The sequence below is a fragment of the Corapipo altera genome, unplaced genomic scaffold, assembly GCF_003945725.1.
Source record: "Corapipo altera isolate COAL_440 unplaced genomic scaffold, ASM394572v1 174, whole genome shotgun sequence".
NCBI lineage: Eukaryota > Metazoa > Chordata > Aves > Passeriformes > Pipridae > Corapipo > Corapipo altera.
The window spans coordinates 249,421-274,740 of NW_020885022.1; the positions used below are offsets into that span (position 1 = coordinate 249,421).

Here is a 25,320-nt window from a genome sequence, read left to right on the forward strand (position 1 = left end):
AAATACAACACTCCAAGATAATTTTCCCCAATGCAATCCAACAGAAAATGAGGAAAACCCTGACATCTTCAATACAAGTTTCTCAGTGAAGATTAAGGGAAGGTAAAGAATGGGAAAGGACCACACTGAGACACACACAGGAACCTCCTTGGGAATTTGGCTTGGAAACAGCTCCAGGTTATGCCTTGGAAAAGGCTGGCATTTGAGAGACACTGATGATAAATGGCCCGAGAGGAACTCACTCCACACAGCCCAGCCAGTTCCAGGGAGGAATGCTGGTGCCCACTGACTCAGGATGGAGAAGGTGCCACTCAAACCCCTTGTGCCCTGCTGGGAGCTGCAGGGATTGTTCAAACCACCACAGGCCATTCTCTTGATTATTCTATTTTTACAACTTCCAGGTGGCCTGGAATAATTGTTCCAATGAACAAGGAAATGAAGCTTTTCCATGGACACCTGCAGAGCCTCCCTGCTGTCCCCCCTGCTCACAGCCCTCCCCAGCAACACCCCAGGGTTTCTGTGTGCACTGAACCCCCTCAGGAGGTGATCTCTGCTCACAGGAGGGATCCCCCCCCTCAAACAGCCCCTTCCCACATCATTCCCTCACCCACCTTCCTCCACACAACGTGGTGCTTTGCCCAAGCCATGCCTTCCACTACAGAACTGAATTATTTAGTGAAATAAAAGGTTTCCCTCCTCACCCTCTGCCACGGCAAAGAGGAGGGAAGAAGGAACTCACAAAGGCCTAGCTGTATTTTCATGGAAATCCCTCGGATTTGGAAGCCAGAGAGAATCTCTGCACCATGAATAACCTCCTCTGGGCCCTCTGCCAAGAGCTCTGCTAAAGATGATTGTTCATTTGATACAATAACTATCACCTAAGACAGACTGGTTTTCCTATGAGTGAAAGCTCCACTGGTCCCAGAGGAACCAGAATTCCAGGTGACCCTCCAATGAGACCTTCCCAGCTGCCCACTGGCACATCCAAAGCTCCTCTGCCTTTGCTCAGCTCACTCCCTGAGGGATGGCAGTGATGGGAAGTGGGGAGTGTCTCCAGGGAGAAGCTACACCCAGCTCCTCAGAAGCTGGGAGTCAATTTGGAAGCAGGAATCTTTACCTTCAGTGCCAGGTTGTCCACCAGTGCAATCATGGAGTTCTTGAACAGAGTAGCAGCTGTCAGAGGTCTCTTGGTGACCTCAGTGATGCTCAGCTTCCCTTCAGGCCACATCATCTTCAGCACAGGGTTGGAGCTACAAGAGAGTCTCTTTAATTCCCACTCTAACAGCACTTCCACTCCATTCAAAATTCAGGAGCTCGTTCCTGCCCAGCTCCACTGCTGCTTTCAGCTCACAAAGCATCAGACTGACATTCTTGGGCACATCATCTCCTGCTTCTAAGAGCAAGTTCAAGCTTATAACTGAATACTCTGGAAAAACAAGCAGCACATTCGTCTCTTCAGATCAGGATGTGCAGGGCTGGGACAGTGACAATCCCTCTGGGGTGATCCATCAAAGGCAGGGTCTGATTTACAGACACAACATATAAAGAATTTAATCAAAACAGAAGAGAGTAAGACCCGCAACATCCTCCCTGGGAACCTGTGACCTGATTTCAAGCTGTATTTCTGCACCACTCTGGATACATAAAGCAATTTATACACTTTAGCCTATATTTTTGAAGGGTTGAGGGTGAGGTAAAGTGGCCCTGATGGATGGTGAGAGCTGGGGAACAGACAGGAACAGAGCACAGCTCCAGCAATGCAATGGCCAATCTGTCACAGCTTTAATGTGCTGTTTGGGAACAGGCTTTTCCAGAGACCTCACAGAAAACAGGCTAAATATAACAAAACCTCCATACAGCAAATATTTTGCAAGGTTTTTGGTCGATGGGAAGTCTTGAAAACAGGAACAGTGGGGTTGTTCAGGGGAGCACAGTGAGCCAACACCACAGGACAGGGAACCAAGTTAACACTGCCCAGGTAAAACAGGGTGTCTGTGCCCCTGTCACCTCTGAAAGCTGCAGAGGGGCCACAGTTACCAAAGCCAGACCAGGTTTAATGCCAGCTGTGAAGGAAAGCAGCTCTCTGGGCACTCACACACATATTCTGATGGGTTTCCAATTTGCTTCTCAAAGGCAACTTTGCCTTGCCCAGCTCGTGACTTCATGGTTTACATTCTCGTGTCACTGCACATACAAAAGGATTCAAATCTATTTGCCCAGTTTACCCTGTCATTTCTTTCCAAACAGGGTGTTTTAGCTGAGGCCAAGGATATCTGTTGTTGACCAAAGCTGCTCAGTATCTTTAGCACTGATTAAGGCCAGAGCAGTGATGGTACATCTGCAACAACCTGGTTAATGACAAATCAGGCAGCACAAGGGATCTCTGCACTATCTTGGTTGCACAATCAGTTGGTTTCAAACCAACACTTTACATTTAGTTCAATTAAAGGCTGTATCAGAACAAAACCAACCTGTACAGGGATTTTAACCCGAAAAATCAAAGGAAGAGCCCCCAGGTCACGGTGGACAATGATCAGATCCCCAAGCAATGTGTTTATTCACACAGAGACAGAACCAGTGGAAAGCTCAATCTCTGCTCCCATCCACTCCACAAAACAGGATTCTGACAAATCAGCTTAAAATTCACCTCATTAATGCTCCTACCTGTTGTACATGAGGCGCTTGAAGTCTTGAAATAAAGTGTCCTTGTTTTTGTCAATAAATCCAGTGACTGAGTAGCTAAAAAAAAAAAAGGAAAACAGAGTTAATTGCAAAGCAGCAAAGTCCTTCTGTGAACTGCTGTTTTCTGGGTGGAATCAGCATCCCTGGACTCCTACAGACACTGCAGATCCCTGGCTCAGAAAGGTGTTTGAGCTGTGCAGGGAAAGGCTGAGACACCTCCCAGGGCTTGGGCAGGTTGTAGGTGGCCCAAATTCAAGAGTTACACTCAGGATTTCTGCCTCCAAACTGAGTGTTTGAGCTAAATCCTAGGGAAATGAAGGTTTGGTTTCAGTATGTCCAATCTGCCCCTCGCTTGGTGTCAGGGAAGATTCTCTGGTAGGAGAGGGCCCGAAATCAGGAGCAGCCTATAACCAGTGCCTGGGGAACCCTCCTGGAAATCAAGACACACACACACACATTTTGGACTCCTTCCTACTTTTATTCCCACAGAAACATCACTGGATGTTTCTAGAACATCACTGCTTCAGGGTTTTATCTCTTCTCCAAGATTCAAGTGCTCTGTCCTCAGGGAAGAGGTCCAAAGTCTCCCCACTCAGTGACTCCCACTCAGTTCCTTCCCAAACTCCAGATCCCACCTGGGAATCTGCACCCAAACTGCAGCTCTGGGATCCAGAGCCCCACACCATGTAAATCCCTGCATGGAGTCACCCTCAAACCATAAAATCATGGAATGGTTTGGGTTGGAAGGGATCTTAAAGAACATCCAGTGCCACCCCTGCCAAGGGCAGGGACACCTTCCACCAGCCCAGGCTGCTCCAAGCCCCGTCCAACCTGGCCTTGGACACTTCCAGGGATCCAGGGGCAGCCACAGCTTCTCTGGGCAACCTGTGCCAGGGCCTCCCCACCCTCAAATCTCCAATATGCACACACTGGCTAGCCTTCTAAATTGAAGGTAAATTTAATCCCAAGGTAAAAGAAATCCTGAGTTATTTCCTCAGTGACTCCCTTTAGATTCTGCTGCCACAGGAAATTACACAAATCCCACAGCATTAAACAACTCCAGTGATATTCCAGACAACAGCTTTCCCAGGGAACATGTGCACCTTTCACTTGCACTTACTCCTCCTTCCCACTGCTCCCACCTCCTGCACACATCCCTGACTTGCCAACCCTCCTGCAGGTTAAACCCTCCCGTGCTCTGAGCTCAAACTGATTGAGAATTTAAACCAGAGTTACATAATCACTCTAAACAGATGTCTAAACCAGATTTTATTAGCTCAGTGTAGCTTCCCTGCATAAACACTGCTGCCTTTTTTTCCCTCCTTTTCTCCCTGGAGCACAGCTCTCCCCTCACCCCCTCCCCTCACCCTCCTTTTGTCTCATTCCAAGCACAAACCCCCACTCTGGAGAGCAGGAGATTTAATTGATAAGCAAGTGCTGCACACTGTAATTGTGGGTGACAGAGTTCTGGCTCGCACCAGCAGCAGCAGTAAATCAGAATATTGTACCACTCCAGAGCTGGGGAAAGGACAAAAATAGAAGGTGCCACTTTTTATTTGTGACACAGACTCACATCACATCCCCAGCGTAGTGTTTGATCCGGAAGTCCCTGTCGAACTCCAGCGTTTTGTCCGTGGCACAAAGCTGAAATAAATCCACAGACATTAAAATATCACCCCTGGATTGACAGGAAAGCATCAGCCCTGGATTTACAGCCCTCATGGAACTCTAATTATTCCACTTCATATATGTACGTGCAGATGTGAAATCCAGTTAAATATTGATGTGTTTTTTCATACCACAAGAACATAAATTTGTACAAAACCAAGCTGCAAGAGCCTGTGGTTTTATTAAAAAAATTGATATTTTCTCAGAAACACCATTATGCAGAAAGAACACTTGTGCCTGTAGAGAAACATTGCACCCACGAGTTCATTTGTGACTCTTTTTTAAGTCTTCCTTTATATTTCTCCCATTGCTGTGTCACTGCTCAGCAAAGAAATGAGCCAATTAAAATGTGACAGCTACAACAGCAGGGCTTGTTCTGTCCCAGAGCACTCCTGGTCATCTGACACCCCTCAAACAGGGACCCCCCTGCAGATCCACCACTCCAGCTCAAATTCCCATCCCATCCCTTCTGGAAGGGATGTCCAGTGGCAGCTGCTCAGCAGCAGTGTTGTAATAAACTCATCCCTTCAGGAATAGCAGAAGCCAAAAAAATTCATCAGGTTCAGTTTAATTAAAAAAGGAGAATGAGATAAAAAATGAGCGTTTTTGTTACAGGCAAAAGGGGCAGGAGATGACTTAAGTCTTCGCAGGCAGCACGGGCACCATTTAACAACACTGAGGGCTGGGAGCAATATCTGCAATCCCCCCAAAGTCTTGGGAAAATAAAGGAGGAATTCAGCATGGTTGAAGTGCAGGGCAGAAGAGGTGACTGGGAGCAAAAATTCACCCGTGTCCAAGAGGAGAAAACAGATTGGCTCAAACTGACAGAATGGATGAAAAAAAACAACACAGAATATATTTTACACAAAATCAACCCCAAGGAGGAACCCAAGTAGTGTGGGCTCCCAGGTGCCCAGGAGGCTCCAGAGGTGTGGGAAGCCCAGCCCAGCAGGAGCAGGGAGAGCAGCGGGAGCTGCAGGGCTGATGGATGACCAAGGTGCAGCAGAACAGAGAGAAAATGAAGAAACGAGGCAACACCAGGAAAACAAAGTCATTTTTCTGTCTGCAGCTGCGTTCCCAGCACGGGGTTGGGGAGGGTGGAAGCCCTTTTTCTGCCACCCAAACACACAGCTCAAAGCAACAAGTCAATAAAAGAGGTATAAAGCCAATGCCAAAGGAAATGTGCCTGTGCTACCAGGCAGGACACAGTTGGCAGCACGAGCTCCTCCTAAAACTCGTCCAGCTCTGGAGAGACTGGGAGGTGCTGCAACATGGATCAGTGATTTTGTTGTTTGTTGTTTTGGTTTTCGTTTTTCTAAAAAGTGATTCTGTCCAAACTTTGTGTCTACTGAGCAAATCTGCTGAAATTAGCATAAAAAAAAAGAAGACCAGCAAGTCTCTGAACACTGGGGATCATCTGCTTGGCTTTCTGTGAGCCTTTCCAGGAGGCTCCTCTCTGACAGCTCATGGAATTTAAGGGCTCTGAAAGACAAGAGAAAGGGTCCCCACACGTAACTGTCAAGAAAGAAATGCCCAGAGACAATGGCAAATCACGTGGAGATGATGTGAACCATGGTTTGCCATTTAAAAACTAGGAGGTGAGAGATGGAACCTAAAAGGGAGGAGAGAGGACAACAGGAAGGAAGGAGCACTCCACCTGTGTATCTAAGCTGTGGAATTCTTTGACAATTAAAAAACCCTCAAAAAACCCGATCTGTTAAGGATACCAGCAGTGATTCAGGAGCTTCCTGGGCTGCAGATCACTGGAGAGTGGGAGTGTGTCTATCACCTTATCATTACACATCTGTCTCTTGTTGATCTCTCTCCTACTTCCAAGACCCTCCTGCCCACTGACTTGGAAGACACAACATCAGTTGGACCACCATGGACTGACATTCTGACTGAGACTCTTCCCTTCACAACCAGCTGGTTGAGGTTGATGTTCTCCACACTTTGAAGATCTGGGCATTCATGGACATTCACTGCACCTGATCCTTCCAGAGTGTAACTCCAACAGAAAAGAATCAGAATTGGAAGAGGCTGGGAAAGCAAACAGTGATGTTGGGAAGTGCCATCAGAGCAGGCTGCACATCCAGAGTCAGACAGCTCTGAGAAGGACAACCCCTGCTCCAGGAACACAACATTTTGCCCCAAATGCCCACAGTGGAAGTGTTCCCCAGTATTCCCTGGGTTTGTTTGGCCTTCACCAGGACAACCAAGGAGGCAGCTGGGATCAGCCAGGCGGGGCTCAAACTAGGACAGGGACTATTTAGGGCACAGCAGCCCCTCAGAGCTCATCCACATGGAGCCAGGGGAGCAGTGGGGCATGAACTGGGGCTGAGGGTGAGAGCTGCTCCCAACACATCAGCACAGGATGTGTTTAGGAACAGCCTCCACCCACAGGGAACTTCATGGTGTGTGGATGGACCCGCTGCCCCTGCCAAGGCAAATCCTGACACAAAATCCAGCCCTTTGTTGTAATCCACGCTGGAAGAGGCTGGTTTGGAAAGCTCAGGCTTCCTCCAGCAGTTCTGGGTGGGAAGAGATCTGAGGTGCTGGTAAAGGACGACTGCAGAGACGTGAGGGGGAGGAAAAGTAATAATTATGCTGAGAGGTTTGTGGGTCAACGTTTTCAAGGTTCTATTGATTTAGCCAGAAATTAGCAAGCCAGGCAGATCCATCATCCCCTCCATAAGCATTATTTATAGCAGGATTCCTTGTTTCCCCCTCAGTCTGTGCAGACAGTTCCTGACAACGCCACCTCCTGCTGAGCAACGCTGCAGCTGCAGCCTCGTCCTTTAATGTCTCCTTGCTGGGAAGGGACTCCTGAAGGGAAGGACTCGAGCTAAGAGCTGATTTTTAATGTTTCGTTTTACAGCCTCCCAGATACTTTATGAAATTCCAGCCCCTGAAGGACCATCTGCTCCCTCCATGGTGGAACCCCTTCCCCTGAGACCAAGGACAGGACAGGAACCCAGTTCCAGCTCCTTTCTCCACTTCCACTGACCAGAGGCTCCAGAAACTGGACCACTCCCACCCCAACCCCCTGCAGAGGATCCCAGACTCCATCCCCCCCCGATGGGTCTCACTATTCCTAACCATTAAAGGAAGCAGTTTGCACTCAAACAGGAACCCAGACTGGGCTTCACTTGTTTTCCAGGTGAGTTTTCCCAGAACGTGCCGTGTCACTGCTGGATCTGGGTCAACACTGGAATCAGGATCCCTGATCCCCCTCCCTCAGCCTGGGTGCACGTGGCAGGTGAGGTGTCCTCAAGTGCCACAGGGCACCTCAGGAGAGCCACATCTGGGAGGAAAGGGTGGCTTTGGTTTGTTTTCATTCCCAGTCAGATGCATTGTTTACCCTGGCTCCCCCCAGGCAGCCTTTAGCACATATCTTACACAACCAGGCTAATTTGCTATTTCTGACCTACATAAATGTTGTGTCGGGGTGGGAGGGGAGAGGGGGAACCAGCACTCACAAAGCATTTCAGACAACGCTCCTGAGCGGAGAGACATCAATAAATTAAAGGCCCTTATTTGATTACTCAGTGTGAAAGATTCTCAAATTAATCAGGCTGGTGACCATTTTTGCAATCTGCTGCCAAGTGAGGAATAAATGAAGCCTTTTAATTCGCCCATTGTAGGCCAGACAAAGCCAGGCAAGGGGGGGCCTGGGTGCTGTGAGGTGCAGGGGGAGATGAGCACGTTCTGCAGCCAATGATGAGGGGAAGGACCCCCAGCACTCCTGTGCCAGAGTAGGAGTGTGGATAATTTCACTGTCACTGTGCGTTAGAGCAGCCTGGGCAGAGCAGCACGTGTGCTGGAGCGGAGCATCGATTGGTTACAGATGACATCATGATGTGCCAAGGCACGAGCTCAGGCTCCTTTTATCCCGGAATAAAAGGGATGTGCCATTGGACGTGCTGGAGCTCCCTCTGCCGAGCCGGGGCTGGGCACTGCGGCTGCTCCGGGCAGCTCATCTCACACTCAGCCGGGATGATTCCAGCCCAGCCACGCTCAGAACCCTCCCTCCTTATTCCAGCGAAGCCTGGGGAAGGTGAAAGGAAGGTCTGAGGGTGCAGGAGAGGGTACCTTCCTGCTGGAGAAGTGGGCGTGCTTCCCCAGCTTGTTGTTGAGAGCCTCCAGGAACATCTCGTCCGTGACCCTCCCCACGTTCATGCAGGCGTCGTCCAGGATGGCAATGATCCCTTTGTGCTGCTGCTCCACCAGGTCCACGATGACCTGGTTGTTGAAGTAATCAATCTGGAGGAAACAAAGAACAGGGCAATTTGGGACTTTGGCTGGAGGAAAGGGAGGGTCCCAGTGCTGACAGTGAGGATGAGGCCCACCGTGCACAGGAGAAGCAATCAGCTCTGAGTCTGCAGATCTCTAATTCCAAATCAAACAGGCTACTCTTTACCACTTTACAGCAGAGAAAACCATTTTTCAAACCCCTCAGATACAAACCTCTGCTACAGAATGCACTTTAAAATGCTTTTTAGAATTCAGCTGTGTGCAGTCACCACAGTGACACTGCACATCCTGTCCTTGGCATCCTGAAGGGAATTTAAACAGGAAAAGTCAAGATTTTTACATGTTAATATCAATGACTAGACCAAACACAGAAGCACTCGGAACAGAAACACACAGTGATGTGTGTGGTATCACAGAGATGTTTTCTCTCAGACCTGGAGTCCCTTATTCTCCCATCTTTGAGGTGACTGGTTGGCTCCTGCCCCAGCCTGGTGTGACAGCATGTCTGCCAGGACAGCTGGCAGGGACACAGATGTCCCATCGTCTGCAGCAGGGACGTGCACGTGGAGCAGCCTCAGAGCTGGGACTTGTGCTGGTCCACTGACCTCGGCCCGACCCCTCCCTGCCCTGCCAGGGCACTCACATGCTTCCAGGGAATTCCCTCTCGCTGGTATTCCTCCTGCTCCTGCTTCAGGACCAGCTGAATGAAGAGCTGCTGCAGCTTTTCATTGCAGTAATTGATGCAAAACTGCTCGAAGCTGCAATAACAGAACAAAGAAAAAAAAGGTGATGAGTGGGAAAGGAGGAGGCTCAGCACTGGGCTCTGACAACGGGGCTCACCTGTTATTGTCGAATATCTCGAAGCCATAGATGTCCAGGACTCCAATGACCGTGTTCTTCCCATGGACTGTGGTGTCATAGTTCTTCACCTCGATCACGTCGTTGATGTGTGTCACCATCCAGCAGAAGAGGCGCTCGTAGATGGCCTGCAGGACACACACCCTGAGGCTGCTCCTGCCCCAACCCTGCCCAGCAAATTCAGCCCACGGGGCCTCACAGCTCACTCTGCCCTGCCTCCATCAGAGCTATGGATAACAGCCTGCTAGCAGTGAGCAGCCACTCACTGAGGAAAATATTCCAGGAAAATAGTTCTTGTCTTTCTTCCTAAACTCATTCATACAGAGTTGAAATCCCAGTGAGGTCACTGGGTACAGCAGTTCCCTAATTTGATCCCAGTTGGCTTTTCAGCTGCCTAATAACTTCCACTCCTGAGAATTATTTAACAATAGTGAAGAAGAGCCAAGTGAAAGGTCAGTTATAGAAACCTAATGACTGAACACAACAGCAGGAAAATATTCCAGTTCCCCTTTCAGACAGAAAATGTTCTGTAGGCAGAGTCTTCAAAGTCTACATGTTCAAAATGTGCTGTGCAGCTGGGCAAACATATTATATCAGGAAAAGGAGTCAAGTTAGCAATCAAGGATCTTCATAACTTCACCTCTTCTTCCCCTATCATTTGATTTCTTAGCAAAGGAGCGACAACTGTCACTCCTGCCATCAGTACCCACCTCTCTGGTGGAAGGTGTCCCTGCCCATGGCAGGGGGTTGGAACTACATGGTCTTTAAGGTCCCTTTCATCCCAAACCATTCTGAGGTTATTAAAAAAAAAAAAAGATAACATTTTGGGTTTCCAACCTGTGTTCTAGATATTGGAGTTCCACTCTCTACTCCTTGTGTTTAACTGCTTAATTAATTTTATTTCACAAACCATCCCACCCTGGATGACATATTCCATTTGCAGGTGCCAGCCTGGCCTGCAGCCCCTGCCCTCCTGCTGGCTGTGGCTGCTGGATCCCTGCTGGGAAGGGCAGGGATGGGGCTGTGCCACAATCCCCCACAGAACACAGGAGTGTGTGTGCATCCAGAAACAAAACCCACACGATGCACAGCAAGCACTGTGCTCACTGATCCACCCAGGAATGCTCCTGAGCGCTGAAAGCTGTGCAGTTCTGACAGCAATTCCACACTGAATCCTTTCCTGGGGCATCACTGTTCCTTGCTGTACCGAGTGCAACTCTACTAACACGGTAAAAAATGAGTCCTTATGGCTTTTTGGCCCAGAAAGCAGTTCAGCTTCTCCATCAGGAAGCACAGGATGCCTGTCACTGGTAACAGATCAAATATCTCCACCTGCATTTATCAATGAATCATTTCACTGCTTTTTATAACGTAAGGAACATTATAATGTTTCAATGTGGGATGAACATTGTATATTTTCAATGTGTATATTTTCAATGTGTATATTTTCAATATGTATATTTTAGGCAGTGCACAAGCACATTTTTTCCTGTGATTCCAAGAAATGCTTTGTCTTCTGGGGCCAGAAGCTCAAACAGGGGCACAGGGGGGGGAAGGTGTGTGAGCCACTGTCACCCCCAGGGACAGGGAGCTGGAACTCACCTTGGCAAAGGCATCCCTGCCATAGGTGGCCTCCTGCTCCGTGTGCTGCTTGTCGATGACGTCCCTGCCCGTGGCCACGGTGCGGAACAGCAGGGCCTTCTCCACCATGTCGGCCTTGGTGGAGAGCAGCTCTGCGATGGTGGACACCACCTGCCCGTTCTCGATCGCGGGAGTGTCTCCATCCACGGAGAACTTCAAGTTCCCCTGCAACAAGCAGTGAGAAGGTGGATTTCTCCATGTCCTTTCGTGCCCAGGAATTGCCCGATTTCCTTTGCCCGCCCCCATTTCCACCCGTATTCCACCCGCTGTTCCAGGCAGTCAATCTCCTGCCACACTGGAAGGGTGGGCCTTGCATATCCATGTGCTCACAAAGCTCCAACATCAGTGGAAGCAGCAAAGCCTGACTCAAAGCAAAGCATCCCTGCCCAGTGTTCAGTCCAGCTCTTGGGAAAAATCACATCAAACACCTCCTGAGATTTAATCAAACACCATCTCAAGGTTGAGAGTCCAGGGATGGGAAATGACACTCTGGATATAAACACTGGATGTATCTTCACTGCAGCCCACCACAGAACCACTGGCTGCAGTTCTCCTGCCCACAGAGGGAATGGGAATGCTGTGGGGAAGCTGGCAGGTCAGTGCCATGGGGACTGGACTGGCAGCACTGCACCTCCACAGCTCTGCTCCCAGGTACCTGCCCTGCCAGGACTAAGCACTGTGTGACCCCCAGGACTGGGTGCTCTCCCATCCTGCCTGTTCCCCACTCTGCTCTGCCTCTGTTCCCCCCCAGCACTGGGGCACAGCTATCCCAGGGAGGAGAAGGAGCTGGAGCAGAGCTGCAGTGTTCCTTGCCACCCTCCTCTCTCCTCGAAGAAACACAAGAGCTGAGCTAGAGGGACACTGCACAGGGGAGGAGGCTCTGTGGGTCCCAGGAGAACCCAAGCCATTCTAGGGTTTCCTGAGCCTCAGAACATGGAAAACTAAGAAGTCTCCTGTGTGCCCTGTGCTCAAGCCTCACCATGCAGTGAAGCACTGTCCCTGTAGCAGAACCACCACGGGGATGGTGTGTGAGGGCAAAAGGGGACAGAAGCTCCCCACCCCCTCACTGCCAAACCCCAACAATTCCTTTTTCAGAACATTTAACAGCTCCCAGTACTTAGTGGTGTGTCTGGTTTGGGATCTGGAATGTGCAGGAATACATGTGATCTTCCATCCTCCCCGTGTCCTGTCCCAGCCAGGAGTTGCCCTCACCACTGGGAGTTGTGAGCTGTGCAGACTTTCCCAGCCAACAGACCTTCCAACTGCTTCTGCAGCAGGAAAATTCAAGCTGCTGGTAGTCCAGGAACAGCCCAGGGATACCCAGGAGCAGGGACCTTACCAGGTGGAGAATGGCTGCCACGATTTTATAGACAGTCTGGATCTCCTCTTGCTTGAAGCCAATCACTTTCATGGCATCAGCCACTGCTTTGAACTCGGCACCATCATTGATGGAACACTGAGGGCAAAGAGGAGTTTGGGACAGCATGGATTTAATGGGATTCAGCAAAGATTTCCCAAGCCCATGGGAAACAGATATGTACTTTGATATATTTCAGATGCAAGACACTGCCATGGGGTTTCCCGGTTTGTTCCAATGCCATCTCACATGCTTGGACACTGAACCCTGCACTGCACACACACGTGTTCTGGCAGGTAAGATACAGACATCCACCCCAGCACAACAGATTTCCCAGTGGAATTCAGTGAGAAAGAGCAGAAGTGGTTCATAAGAACACCCAGAGCAGCAGAGACAAGCTGTGCCCTCACAGACCCTCCAGGCAGGAGCTGCAGAGCACCAGCAGGAAACCTCTGCTCTCCACCCTCCTCTGCCTCCCTCCTTCCCAATGCCTGGGTTTGCTTTCCCTGCAGATTTCCAGAGGAGCTGATCAGGCATCTCTTGGTCTGTGGGTTCCTGTGCCAAGGAAAGCCACTGGGACATCAGAGAGCCTTTTGTTTGGAGTCTGCTTCCGAGGGACAACACTGGGGACAACTCCAGCTGCATCTGAACATGTGGTGAACAGCACCTCTGCATCCCTGCTATGGAGCCTGACCCTGCTCTCTTTTCCTTCCTAATTTCCAGGAGGAGATCCTTGTTCAGTCAAGTTTAATCAACCATCTGATTGTTTGACTTTGGACACACTGGAATTGTCTCCTCCTGTGCTCTGGAAAGACACCTCCCAAAAAGTGTCTGGTATTTATGGATCTCAATACTACTGAAAACAGATTCCCAAGGAATCTCACTAAATAGTTCCCTGTGCATTCTGTGGCCTGCTCTCCCAAAATCCAGGGCAGCACCTCTGCTGACAGCTTTTTTCATATCACCAAAGATTTAAAATGCAATCTTCTCATGATCACTGTGGCCAAGACAGGCACCAATCATCACCCTACCTCCATTCCATTTACCCAGGAGGTGTCTTTCCTAGTTGGCTTATTTTTTTTTACCTGTGTCAAGAAATTATCTTCAACTTGTTTCAGCAATTTTCTGAACCTCTTAATGTCTACTGTGTGACAGTCCCACCTAACAAGTTGAAGTCAAGGGCACCTGATCTTGTTGTCCTAAAAACTTCATGGGTTTGTTCCTTCTTTCCTTGAGGCCATGAAGACTAAATGCTTCAGTAACTGAAATGGTCCTACTGTAAAGAAATGAGTCCTTATGGCTTTTTGGCCAGAAAGCAGTTTAAGTTCTCCACTGTGGAATGTCTGTCACTGGTAATGGGTGAAATATCTACACCTGCCTTAATTAATACATAATTTTACTGCTTTTTATCATGTAATGAGTATTATAATGTTTAAATGTAGGATGCACAACTGTACTTGCATATACACAAGTCTATTTTTTCTATGATTCTAAGCACACACGTGCTTTGTCTCCAAGGGCCAGAAACTCCATTAAAAATAAAACACCAGTGTCACCTTTCCATATTCATCCCATAAATATTGGTCTCAGCTTCTGCTGGCTCAGCAGTGCTTTGAGCATTTCGAGCAGCACTTACAATTTTAAGCCAAGCTGCCTCCAAGCCAGGCTCACCTTGATCTGTGCCCCAGGACAGATGTAGCTGTAGGCTGAGGCGTCCTTCTGAAGGTGCAGGGAACGTAAGAGCTGGTCAGAACCTCCCTGCAGGAGCTGCACAAAGAGGGGTTTAAGAAATGGTGAATGAAAACATACAAAATCCTTCCTTTTTCTGTTTCTTATTCATCTGCTTCACAAGCAAAGTCACAAAAACATTAATTCCTGCTCCAGTATCTGGAGTCAGGAGCATAACACGTGTGGGATGCACGGTGTGGGGTGGTGGTTGCCCAAATCACTGTCCTTGTGAGTCACAACTGTTTAAAAAACCAGCCTGAACCTCCTCACAGACCAGCCCTGTTTACATCTGTGACATGCCACAGCTGTGTCTTGGCAACCACATTTCCCTTTGCTGCTCTGCACAGAGACTTTTCCATATGGAAATGACCTGTCCATGAGGAAAGTGCTAACATGCCATCGTGGAGCATCGAGTAAGTGGGGAAAAAATAAACAAACCTGTGTTTCCCTCCCTGCTAGGCTGAGAATCAAGGTTATACTAACAGGCCAACCATATCCCCCACAGGACACCCAGGCAACCACTGTACAATGTGGAAGACATTAAAAAGGACCTCCAAAAAAACCAAGGAAGTCAACTTGGTGTCATAAAATTACTTCCATATGCACTCAAGGCCTTAAGAGAAAACAGAGGGATTAGACTTGCTACTAATAAAACAGTGAGTCAAAGTCCAATGTCCTACCATATTTGTTTAGTCAGCCTCCTCTGGAGTTTATAGATGTGTTAATAAGGGACTGGAAGATGGAAAACAATCAATCTTCCCATGCTCCTTCCCAGCACAAAGAGCTAAAGGACCCAAGATCACCCAAGATGCTGCAACAAGGGAACCCTCCGGAAAACACAGGAGAGGGTGAGAGCTCTGGGCACTCTGGAAACTGGGCACAAGTGATTTGGTCCAGCAAAGGGGATACAAACCTGGTAGAAGGAATGGAAGCTCCTTTCTCCGGGCTGCTGCACAATCACACGGGACTGGGGGAGACAAAACACAAACGTGGGTGTTGTGGCTGTGCTTCCCCAGCACCTCCCTCAGACACAGAGCTCCCCAGGGCCAGGGCAGCCCCAACCCAGCTCCGTGCTGGGAACACCACTACACAGCAGGGAATGTGGAGTCTGAAGTCTATAATCAGAAAGACCAGCTTGTGTAACAGCTGCAATGTCCTACTTGCACCTAGGAATCCCGAGGGGTAATCGCAGGACTCCTCGCGTGGAAGAGTCAAATAAACGTCATTTCAGTTTTAGGATGACTTAGAATCACAGAATCATAGAATCAGCTGGGTTGGAAGGGACCTCCAAGATCATCAAGTCCAACCCTTGATCCAACCCCGCTGTGGTTCCCAGCCCATGGCACTGATGCCACATCCAGTCTTATCTTAAAAACCTCCAGGGAGGGAGAATCCACCACTTCCCTGGGCAGCCCATTCCAGTGGCTGATCACCCTCTCTGGAAAGAAATTCTTCCTAATATCCAACCTAAACCTCCCCTGGCACAACTTGAGATCAGCCCTTGCTGATGGTTGCCTGGGAAAAGAGACCAACCCCCAGCTGGCTCCCCCCTCCTGTCAGGGAGTTGCAGAGAGTGAGGAGGTCTCCCCTGAGCCTCCTCTTCTCCAGGCTGAACAGTCCCAGCTCCCTCAGCCTCTCCTCACAGCACTTGTGCTCCAGTCCCTTCCCCAGCCTCGTTGCTCTCCTCTGGACCTGCTCCAGCCCCTCCATGTCCTTCCTGAGCTGAGGGCCCAGAGCTGGACACAGCACTCCAGGGGTGGCCTCACCAGTGCTGAGTCCAGGGGCAGAATCCCTTCCTTGGACCTGCTGGCCACACTGTTCCTGAGCCAGGCCAGGATCCATTGGCCTTCTTAGCCATCTGGGCACACTCTGGCTCCTGTTCAGCTTCCTGTCCATCCCCACTCCCAGCTCCCTCTCTACCTGGCTGCTCTCCAGCCCCTCTGTCCCAGCCTGGAGCTGCCGGGGGTTGTTGTGGCCAAAGGGCAGGACCCGGCCCTTGGCCTGGTTGAACCTCATCCCATTGGAATCAGCCCAACTCTCCAGCCTGTCCAGGTCCCTCTGCAGAGCCCTCCTGCCTTCCAGCTGATCAACACTCCCCCCCAGCTTGGTGTCATCTGCAAGTCACTGGAAATGTAAAGCAGGTCCAGTGACTACAGACAAATGCTCAGGGGCCTGGTGGTCACCAATTCCACCCTCCTGGGACAGGCTGGTCACAGCACCCAGGGAATGCTCTGCTCTGCCACAAGGGCCTTGTTTAGGGAGCCACAGCTCCATCCCAGGGCTCTCAGTGCACACCAGGGTAACACAGTACAAAGACACTTAAATGCACCAGACAGTCAACAAGCAACAAATTCTTGTTTCATATTACAGGTTTGAACATATGAGAGTGATGAGGCACAAAGCTGTGCCAGGGCAGGGTCAGGTTGGATGCCCAGGCTCCCCAGGGCAGTGGGCACAGCCCCAAGGCTGCCAGAGCTCCAGGAGCGTTTGGATGATCCTCTCAGGGACAGGGTGGGACTGTTGGGGTGTCTGTGAAGGGCCAGGGGTTGGACTGGATGGTCCTTGGGGGTCCCTTCCAGCTCAAGATATTCTGTAATTCCATGATTCTCTGTGTTCCTGCTGCAGTGCAAAGCCACTGTCTGTTAATGTTTGTGTTCAGGCCAGAGCCTCAACCGCTTTCAAATGGAAACAAATTTAACTTGGGAGAAGTAGGGAATACGACATAAACAATCAGGAGGAATAAATCATCAGGATTTAAGTTGGTGCAGCTGCAGTCCCAGCCCTTTTTCTGCATCAAAGTATCCCAAGTTAAATGTTTGGGTTTGTTGTTTTGTTTTGTTTTTTAAATTAAGTGTTTATTCTGAAAATAGACTTCAGGGAAATAAAGGGAAGAGCAAAAAAAAAACACAAACAAAAAGCTGTTGGCAGATGTGGTCAAACACATAATTAAAGCCAGACATGTCTCACACAACAAGAACTGTTAATGGCTCACACCCCTTTTCTCTACACTTTTACATATCCCAATGTTTTCAGACATCACTTAATGACACGAAAAAAATAATTATGCTCAGGATCACTTGGAATACATAAAACCAATGCTACTAAAACACCACACAAGGCTGTGGCTTTGTTCCAAAATAACACTTCTCAAGCAGACTGTTGCTACTGACAGCCCTGGAGATCTCCTGCTGATCCAGCAGGGAGATCTCAGAGCCGGGACTCACAAAGGAGGAGTTGTGCAGATGGCAAATTGTAACCAGAATTAAAGCTGAGATTAAAGTTCACACGCCCACATGCACAGAAGTGCCTGAGTAATGAAGTCTCTTTCCTGGTGAGCTCTGGAAGCCATGGTGTCCCAGGACAGGGCACTGCAGGGACTTTAGTGACTCCTGAGGGAAAATTAAGCCCTGGATTTATCTTCCCTGCCCTCACACCTCACCTGTCTGAACAGAAAACCTTCTGCTGGTAAAGCCCATATTGCAAGAGTAACTCCAGCCAAGGCTTTCACCTGGCAGTGAGGGGGCCTTACCTTTTCTAGCAGGTAATTATTGATGTGCCCACCTATTGGGTCTCCTTTAAAATCAAAGTTGATGTCCATGTACTTCCCGAACCGGCTGGAATTGTCGTTCCGGTTTGTCTTGGCGTTGCCAAAGGCCTCCAACACACAGTTGGATTTCAGCAGGATGTTCTTCACTCTGCAGGATGGAGGGATGGAAGAGGGAACAGGCTAAGTCCAGACCAGAACACTCAAAACCATGGAATCTGTTCCACGAGCATTTCTGGGGAAGGATTCAGCCCTTTGCTGACACAGCTGGGCAGATGTGGACGACATCAGCAATCCCATGGGAAAGCAGCTGGGAGCTGCCAGCAATGCTCCCTAGAGCAAGCAAAGGCTCTTTGCTTCAAAGACCAAATCCTGACTCAAAACAGCATCAAAAACTCAGCTCCTTTCCACATTTCAGTTTTGAAACCAACTTATTGAGGTCTTTTGCAAAGTTTATTGGAGGTTGGTGTTAAATCTGTTTCAGCAGAAAGGCACATTCTTTGTTCTAATGCTTTTACTCCAGGACTAACAGGCACATTTTGCAAATCAGGAGCATGTGAGGCTGGAAGCTCATGGAATACACTCCTTGCACTCAACATGCTGTCCTAATGTGCCCAGACTTCGGGCAATTTACCCCAAGAAAAGTGATTTACAACCACTGGAAAAGACCTCTAAGATCATCAAATGGTTGGTATTGCTTGAAAGGTACCTCTAGATACTGGGGTTTTTTAATTTTTCTGCACAATTTTAGCAATTAATATTGCAAAATTCCCAGAGTAAAAGCAGTATCTGAAGAAGTTGGGGAACTGCTGTAAAAATCAGCATATACAAGACACCCTCAGCTACAGAGCCCACTGAAAGAGATCCCCAAATTTCCCTCATTTGCCAGGCAAGGCATTACCTCTCCACCTCGGCCCTCTGCCCAGGGTTGGTGATGGCTGCAATGTACTGCATGATGTATTTACTGGCCTCAGTTTTCCCAGCTCCACTTTCACCTGGGGGCAGAATCACCAGGGTGACCCAAGAGATGAAAAAAAGCAAAGCAAATCACTGCACAGAACATCTCAATTCTACTCCAACAACGTCGGGGGGGGGGGGGGGTTGATTTGTTATTTTAAAACCATCTTTGTGTGCACTTGGGGCATTTTCTAGACCCTGTGGCTGTGCTGGCTCAGAGCAATTGTGATGTGAGACTTCCCAGGTCGGGAACGGGCCTGGCACACAGAGGATCAAAGGAATATTGTTAGAGGAGAAAGCCTGGCTGGGCAGGACAAGGGGCCACTGTTCAGCCCCCCAGCTCGGGGCTCTCGCCTTTCAGAGCTCGGGGACATCAAGGGAAGGAAGTGCCAGGATCCAGGCAGGGAACGAGCCCAAACCAGCTCAGGGGCACGACCAGCAGGTCCTGAGCAGAGACAGGCCCTGCTCTGTGGATCCCTGCAGGGGGATAAGGCTCCTGCTCCCATTATCCCTCTGCAGGCACAGCCCCAGCTCCTGCCTGGCTGGGAGAAGGCTGAAGGACTGAAGGAGAGAAGAAATAATTGCGACGTCTCCACACACGGACTCGAACGCAAACGAGCCTTAAGACCAATGAAGTTTTTTCCTTTATAGCCAAAAAAAGCATCCTCCTCCTGCCTGGGATTTCCCCAGGATGTCCCCAGGCCGGCCCAGCTCACCTGAGATGACGATGCAGGTGTCCTTGGAGCGTCTCTTCATGGCCTTGTAGGCGGCGTCGGCGATGGCGAAGAGGTGGGGGGGCCTCTCATAGAGCTCCCGGCCCTTGTACTGCTCGATGGTGTCCCGGCCGTAGATGTTGAGGTTTTTGTAGGGATTCATGGAAACCACCACCTCCCCAATGAAGGTGTAAATCCTGCCCTTCTCAAACCTGCCCAGGGGGAGACAAAAAGGGGGGAAATGAGTCAAATGGAGAGGTTTGGAACACACCTGCCCAGAGTCCAGCAGTGAACTCTGATCCATGGGAACACCACAATAAAACCTGGGCTATGGACACTCCCTGGATGGCACAGCAGGGACAGAGAGACCTGAGGGTGCAACAACTATCAACTTTTAGTTTAGCACCTACAGAGGACATTCCTACTGCTGCTTCACTGACAGGTGCACAAGATACAATTTACTGTCTCCACAGCTGACAAAAGTCAACACAAGTGTGAGGAGCAAATAAAATCTGCTCCATAAAGGGGATTTAAAGGCAAATTCTTTTTTTCACGTTCTGCAGTTGTCCATTACCCAGCCAAAGGCCAGAGAAGCCCCTCACTGAGAGGTCTAACCACACTTGGAAGAAAATAAACAAAGACAGAAGCCCAGGAGGGAATTGCAGCCTTTCAGCTCCAGCAATGAGCTTCCACCCCATCCTTTTTACTGGAAGGCACTGTGGTATCACCACTGCTGCTAAACCAGAGGGGAAAGATTCCTAAGAATGTGTAAAAACAACCCTAAACTGCATCTTTCCTAAACCCTACCTGGCCCTTGGATTCTTTCTGCAAACAAGACAGAAAATAACTGGAAGCTTGTTTATAAAAAGCGTTTAAGTTAAAAGCTGTTTCCAAGGAAATCCACATTTTATTGGAAGTTACCTGTCAGGAGAGCTCAGAGGAATTCCAGGTTAACAGCAGAAGAATTTATACAGCCTTTGCTTCTCAGGAGGAGAAAGGATGGCAGGAGATTTCGGGATCAACTCCCAAACCACGGCACTTGTACCAAAATTACCTGTCTGCAGCTGCACTTAAACCTCACAACATTAGATGGCACCAGAACCCCTCCAACAGAGCCCAGGGGCCTCCAATCCCTCCTGGACTCCGGCACAAATTCCAGCATTACTTTATTGAATTTATTACCACCCCCACGTGGTGACAGCCCTGACATTTTCTATTGTTCATTTGAGAATTTTCTGCAGCATCTTGGCAGTCTCAGTTTTTAGCAGGTGTAATAAAACTCAAGAAATATCATCCAGCAACCAGCATTCCACTTTCTGGGAGCGCTTGTGCCTCCAATTCCAGCTTCCTCCTGAAATGCTGCACTAAAAAGACACAAGAACTGCAAAATGTCTTCTTCCTGCAATCAGTTTTAACTGAAACTGTCTCGATATGCATTTCTCAAAACTTTAAATGCAAAGATATTTTTGAGATATACGCTGTTTGAAAGCTACCAAAAATGTTTTAGAAAAGATCACCTTAAAATAATTACCAATATGAGTACACCTGATTTTAACTCTGAGAAGCACAAAGCAGGTGGGAATTGTGGTATTTGGAAGATCCCAAAGAGGCAGAAGGTGCAAAAAGGATCAGATACCAGGCTCCTGCCCTCTCAGGAGCCCTTCAGGGACTCTGCATATACATAGGAGAGCTTGAAAAACCAAACCCACACAATACTGTTGCTATTAAGGAGATCAAGTCACACATAAATATATAATGGAAACCACTACAGGGACACCACAGTCAGCAGAATCATCCCATCTTCTGGAGTTGGACATCCAAAGAAGGTGAATTATTCACTGGAGAACACACAGAGTGCTCTCCAGAAGGCCCTGCCCAGCAGCACATACCTGCTGCTCAAGGCACTGTTGATGATAAAAATAAAGATACAGCAGTTTGTGGGTGAGTTTTTAAGCCCCACGGTGCTGCCACAAACACGGGTGAGAGTTCATGGCCCCAGAGAGGCTAAAGGGAGGGTTGTTCCAGCTGCTGAGAAGAAATAAAGGAATAAAGGCCCATTGTGCCAAGTCACCATCACAGCACCCAATACTCTGACCTCTTCCTTAAGTAATGAATTATGTAAACTTGCACTGGCAGAGCCCAGTTTAAGTTTCCTCTTGTGGCAGTTCGGTGTCCTTGCCTGAATCCCAGAACCATGGAACATCCTGAGCTGGAAGGGACCCACAAGGATCATCAGAGAGTCAAGCTCTGAAAGGTTTTACTGGGCTCTGACAAGTTGTGTCTTCACCTCTGTGGCAAAAGGCAGCTGGAGGTGAGGGAGAAGGATCCATCTCCAGGCCTGACAAATAGACCTGTGTCCAGCTTGGCTCTAAGGACCCAGACTTTATGAACAACTGATGCCCCCATTTTTACCTCTTGCTTCATTTTTCTTTACACTTCTTAGCACTGGAGTTCAGATTCCAGAGCTGGGCTCAGATGTTCCCAACGGGAGCCGCGGCTCCTCGCCCCTCCTGGCTGATAAAGCCCCTTTTCATCCCTCAGAGCAGCCCAGGCCAAGAACAGCAGGAACTGTTTTCCTGCTGGGAGAGCCTGGCCCAGGGAGAACTTGTGGAAACTTAAGGAAACAACCCACCAGGGCAGTGGAAACGGGGAGCAGGAGCTGTGTTACAGCCACTGCTCTGCAGGGCAAGGGCACAAATCAGGTCAACGAAGCTCTCTGGTGCTTTTTGGAGAGGCTCATCCCCCATCTGGGGAAACTCATCCACACCACGGCCACCACAGCCATTCCAGGGCTGAGGTTTAGATGCAGAACTGCACTGGTTTTTATTAAGAGGAACAGCAGCAAGTCTGCTAAAGGGAACCCCAACATGTACTCCTGGGGCAACACCCCCACGGTCAAACCTTGGTTTGTGTCTCTCATGGAAATCACGTCAGCTTGTGCTACAACAAAACATTTCCCTGTAATAATTCCATTGGAATTATTTCTGTATCAACGTCATGGAATCACAGAATATCCTCAGAGGGAAGGGACCTCCAAGGATCACCAAATCCAACCCCTGGCTCTGCCCAGGACACCCCAGCAATCCCACCCTGTCCCTCAGAGCGTTGTCTAAACGCTCCTGGAGCTCTGGCAGCCTTGGGGCTGTGCCCACTGCCCTGGGGAGCCTGGGCAGCGCCAACCACCCTCTGGGGTAAGAACCTTTCCCTGAGATCCAACCTGACCCTGCCCTGGCACAGCTCCAGGTGTTCCCTGGGTCCTGTCCCTGCTCACCCAGAGCAGAGATTGGAGCTGCCCTCGGGAGGAGCTGCAGACCCCAATAAGTATCCCCTCAGTCTCCTCTGTCCATTAGCTCAGCAGCCAAAAAGAAATTCAGAGTACTTAATCCCTGTGAGTTATTCTGAGGAACATCAGCTCTTCCATGAGAAGTTTTTATACTAGTTTTTATTACCTCATTAAAACATCAATTGATAATGAGAAAATAAAAAGCAGTGAGTCACAGACTATAAATCACTGAAAGGAAGAGAAATTATTCTCTAAGAAAGAAGACCACTAAGGCAAGAAAAAGGCTCTTACTTTGTTTTGTAGTCTTTATGTTAAAGGAAGGGAGTTAAGTCCTGACACCCTATGTTCACATCCAGTTCCCCCTGGAAAATCCACTGCAGGAATGGGAGCACTGGAGCAGAAATCCTCACCAGCAGAGAGCACTCAACATTTAGGATTTCCTCCACCTGACAAACACTCCAGTCAAAAATAAAACCGTTCTTACCAAGGAAATGATGCAACTTCAAATGCACTCAGTACAAATAAAGAAAAGAGTTAGCTGGCAGGGCTTGGAACTCACACTCCCAAACAACATCTGCAGGACAGGGACCCTGCAGGACAGGGACCACAGCCATCCCCTGAGCACACACTTCCAGTTCATCTGTGAGCAGCAGCAGCAGCTTAAAGTAAAGGAAATGTTAACAAAAAAAAAAAGGGAAAAGCAAATAACTCAGGACAAATCAGGAGTGCTCCAGAGGCACTGGGTCACAACTAACCTAGTCCCATTGAAGGTGAACAGAATAAAAACTGAGGGTTTCAAATATTCTGTATTTCCAGCTTATCTGTGAACCCCAGGGCACAAACTGAAATATTGAATATGAAATACTGAGTATGAGCACACAGATTTTTCCTCCTTCCTCCCTGTGCATGGTAAGAAGAATAATCCAGCAGCTCCACACCTCTGGCACACAGAGGGACAATTCCTTTCCCCTTTGGAAACACCCCATGTGATTTGGGTTACTGTCCCAAAGGGGGTAACAAGTCTTAGTTATTTTTTACCCCCAAATGTATACATTAAACTCCAGTCCTGCAGGCTTTGAGTCCCTTCTCTTTGCAAACACACGTGAAGATATTTAACTAAGCCTCGTGTTCATGAACAGTCAAGGATGGGCCTTTAGGATGTGCTCACCAAGAAGGGAATTTAAGCAGAACTTCTGGCAGTGAAACCATATTTACCTGGTTTTAAAGGTGAGAATGTGTACCCTGCACTCACACACGGCAACAACCATTCCCCTCGTGCTTTGGGAAGCAAGTGACTACTAAAAGCCACTTACCCTGTGTGCCTCAGGCACTTGTGCCTTTTCTAGGTGATACTGGGTCTCTCTGCTGTGAGTCCAGTGCTACTTAAAGACTTTATTTAGGTAAATCTCAAAATAAACTCAGCTGTCAAGCAGGACTTCGAGGCTTTCAGTAAATCGCTCACAAAGTGTCTCACAGCAAACCAGCCCCTCACAAGAGCACTCAGATAAACAGGATTTGCGTTGGCAGAACTATTGCTAAAATATTCTTGCTGCTCTTGGAAAAACAGCCCAAAAAACTGTCCAGTCAGTACAACCCCCCTGCACCGGGAAAGGATCCAAGCCTGTCCCGATGGTGAATATGCATGTCTGCAGCATCAGAAGATCTGTGTCTACAGGGTTCTGACCCACCCCGAGGGCCAGAAGAGCTGAAATGAAGCTCATTGAATGTGCAGGTGAGGCTTTTGCTCGCAGTTGGCCTGCAGGGCTCGGCTCTCACATGCTGCCAGTTTAACAAAATAGGAAATGCCATTGGGAGCACCACTCCTTTCCTGTGCTGGGGGAGCAGACGGGGCAGGGGGAGGAATCCTCCATTCACCCACAGCCCTCAGCCAGCCTGGGGAAGGAGGTTAAAGGAGTTCTTTGTAATGATGTCATTTTTTTTTTGAAGAAAATCAGCAAACTCTGAGTGACCACTGCCACATCTTTCTCAGCAAACCGAGGGCTCAGCAAACTGTAATTTTGACGAGGCTGGTTCAGTTCCAAGCCAGCCTTGAGTCAGCCCCTCAAACCCACTAGGTGAGGCTGGGGGAAGGAAAACGGGAGACGGATAAAGGCTAAAACTGTGAGATACAGAAACAGGGGTAATATTAAAACCCCTCTCCTTAAATATAAAGTACTAACCTTGCACTGAAAAAATGCCAAACCACTAAACACGGGAGTCACTGAACTTTCATTTCTATTTGCGTCAGAGGGCCCGAGCTCTGCTGCAGAGGGGAGCTCTGCAGGCTCGTTTGGGAGCTCCGGGGGCAGAGCAGGAGGCACAGGCAGACTTGAAACAGATAATGAGACAAAAGGAAGGTCTTTGAAAAGCCTCCAGGACAACAAATGCTTTGTGGGTTTATCCCCAACCCGCACAGAGAAAGTCGCTGCAGGCACAGGTAGAGAGAAGCAGAGCAGTTTGTGCCTGAGCAGGAAAACACTCCCGGTTTCCGTGTGAAAAGTCTGACTGGAACACTGTGAAATCCTAGTGCAGCAATCACATTACTGTGCTCTGAGCAGGACATTGCCCTGAGTGATGTCCTGAGGGTGAATTATCCCAGATCTAACCAGGGAAGAGGAGAACAGGATGGGATAGC

At 48.9% G+C, this 25,320-nt stretch overlaps 1 protein-coding gene across 2 annotated transcripts in view; it reads right to left on the minus strand.

Moving 5' to 3' along the window:
* The window catches only part of MYO1D (myosin ID), a 142,091-nt gene that overhangs the window by 91,789 nt on the left and 24,982 nt on the right, over positions 1–25,320 (minus strand). For both annotated transcript variants that reach the window (XM_027667857.1, XM_027667856.1), the window contains exons 2-14: positions 19,406–19,614; positions 18,634–18,727; positions 17,718–17,883; positions 15,102–15,155; positions 14,132–14,227; positions 12,443–12,559; positions 11,065–11,268; positions 9,445–9,590; positions 9,248–9,362; positions 8,443–8,613; positions 4,256–4,326; positions 2,665–2,739; positions 1,118–1,250 (exon numbers count right to left, since the gene is read on the minus strand). In XM_027667857.1, the coding sequence (XP_027523658.1) occupies positions 1,118–1,250; positions 2,665–2,739; positions 4,256–4,326; positions 8,443–8,613; positions 9,248–9,362; positions 9,445–9,590; positions 11,065–11,268; positions 12,443–12,559; positions 14,132–14,227; positions 15,102–15,155; positions 17,718–17,883; positions 18,634–18,727; positions 19,406–19,614 (1,651 nt within the window). The remainder of the gene's footprint in view (positions 1–1,117; positions 1,251–2,664; positions 2,740–4,255; positions 4,327–8,442; positions 8,614–9,247; positions 9,363–9,444; positions 9,591–11,064; positions 11,269–12,442; positions 12,560–14,131; positions 14,228–15,101; positions 15,156–17,717; positions 17,884–18,633; positions 18,728–19,405; positions 19,615–25,320) is intronic.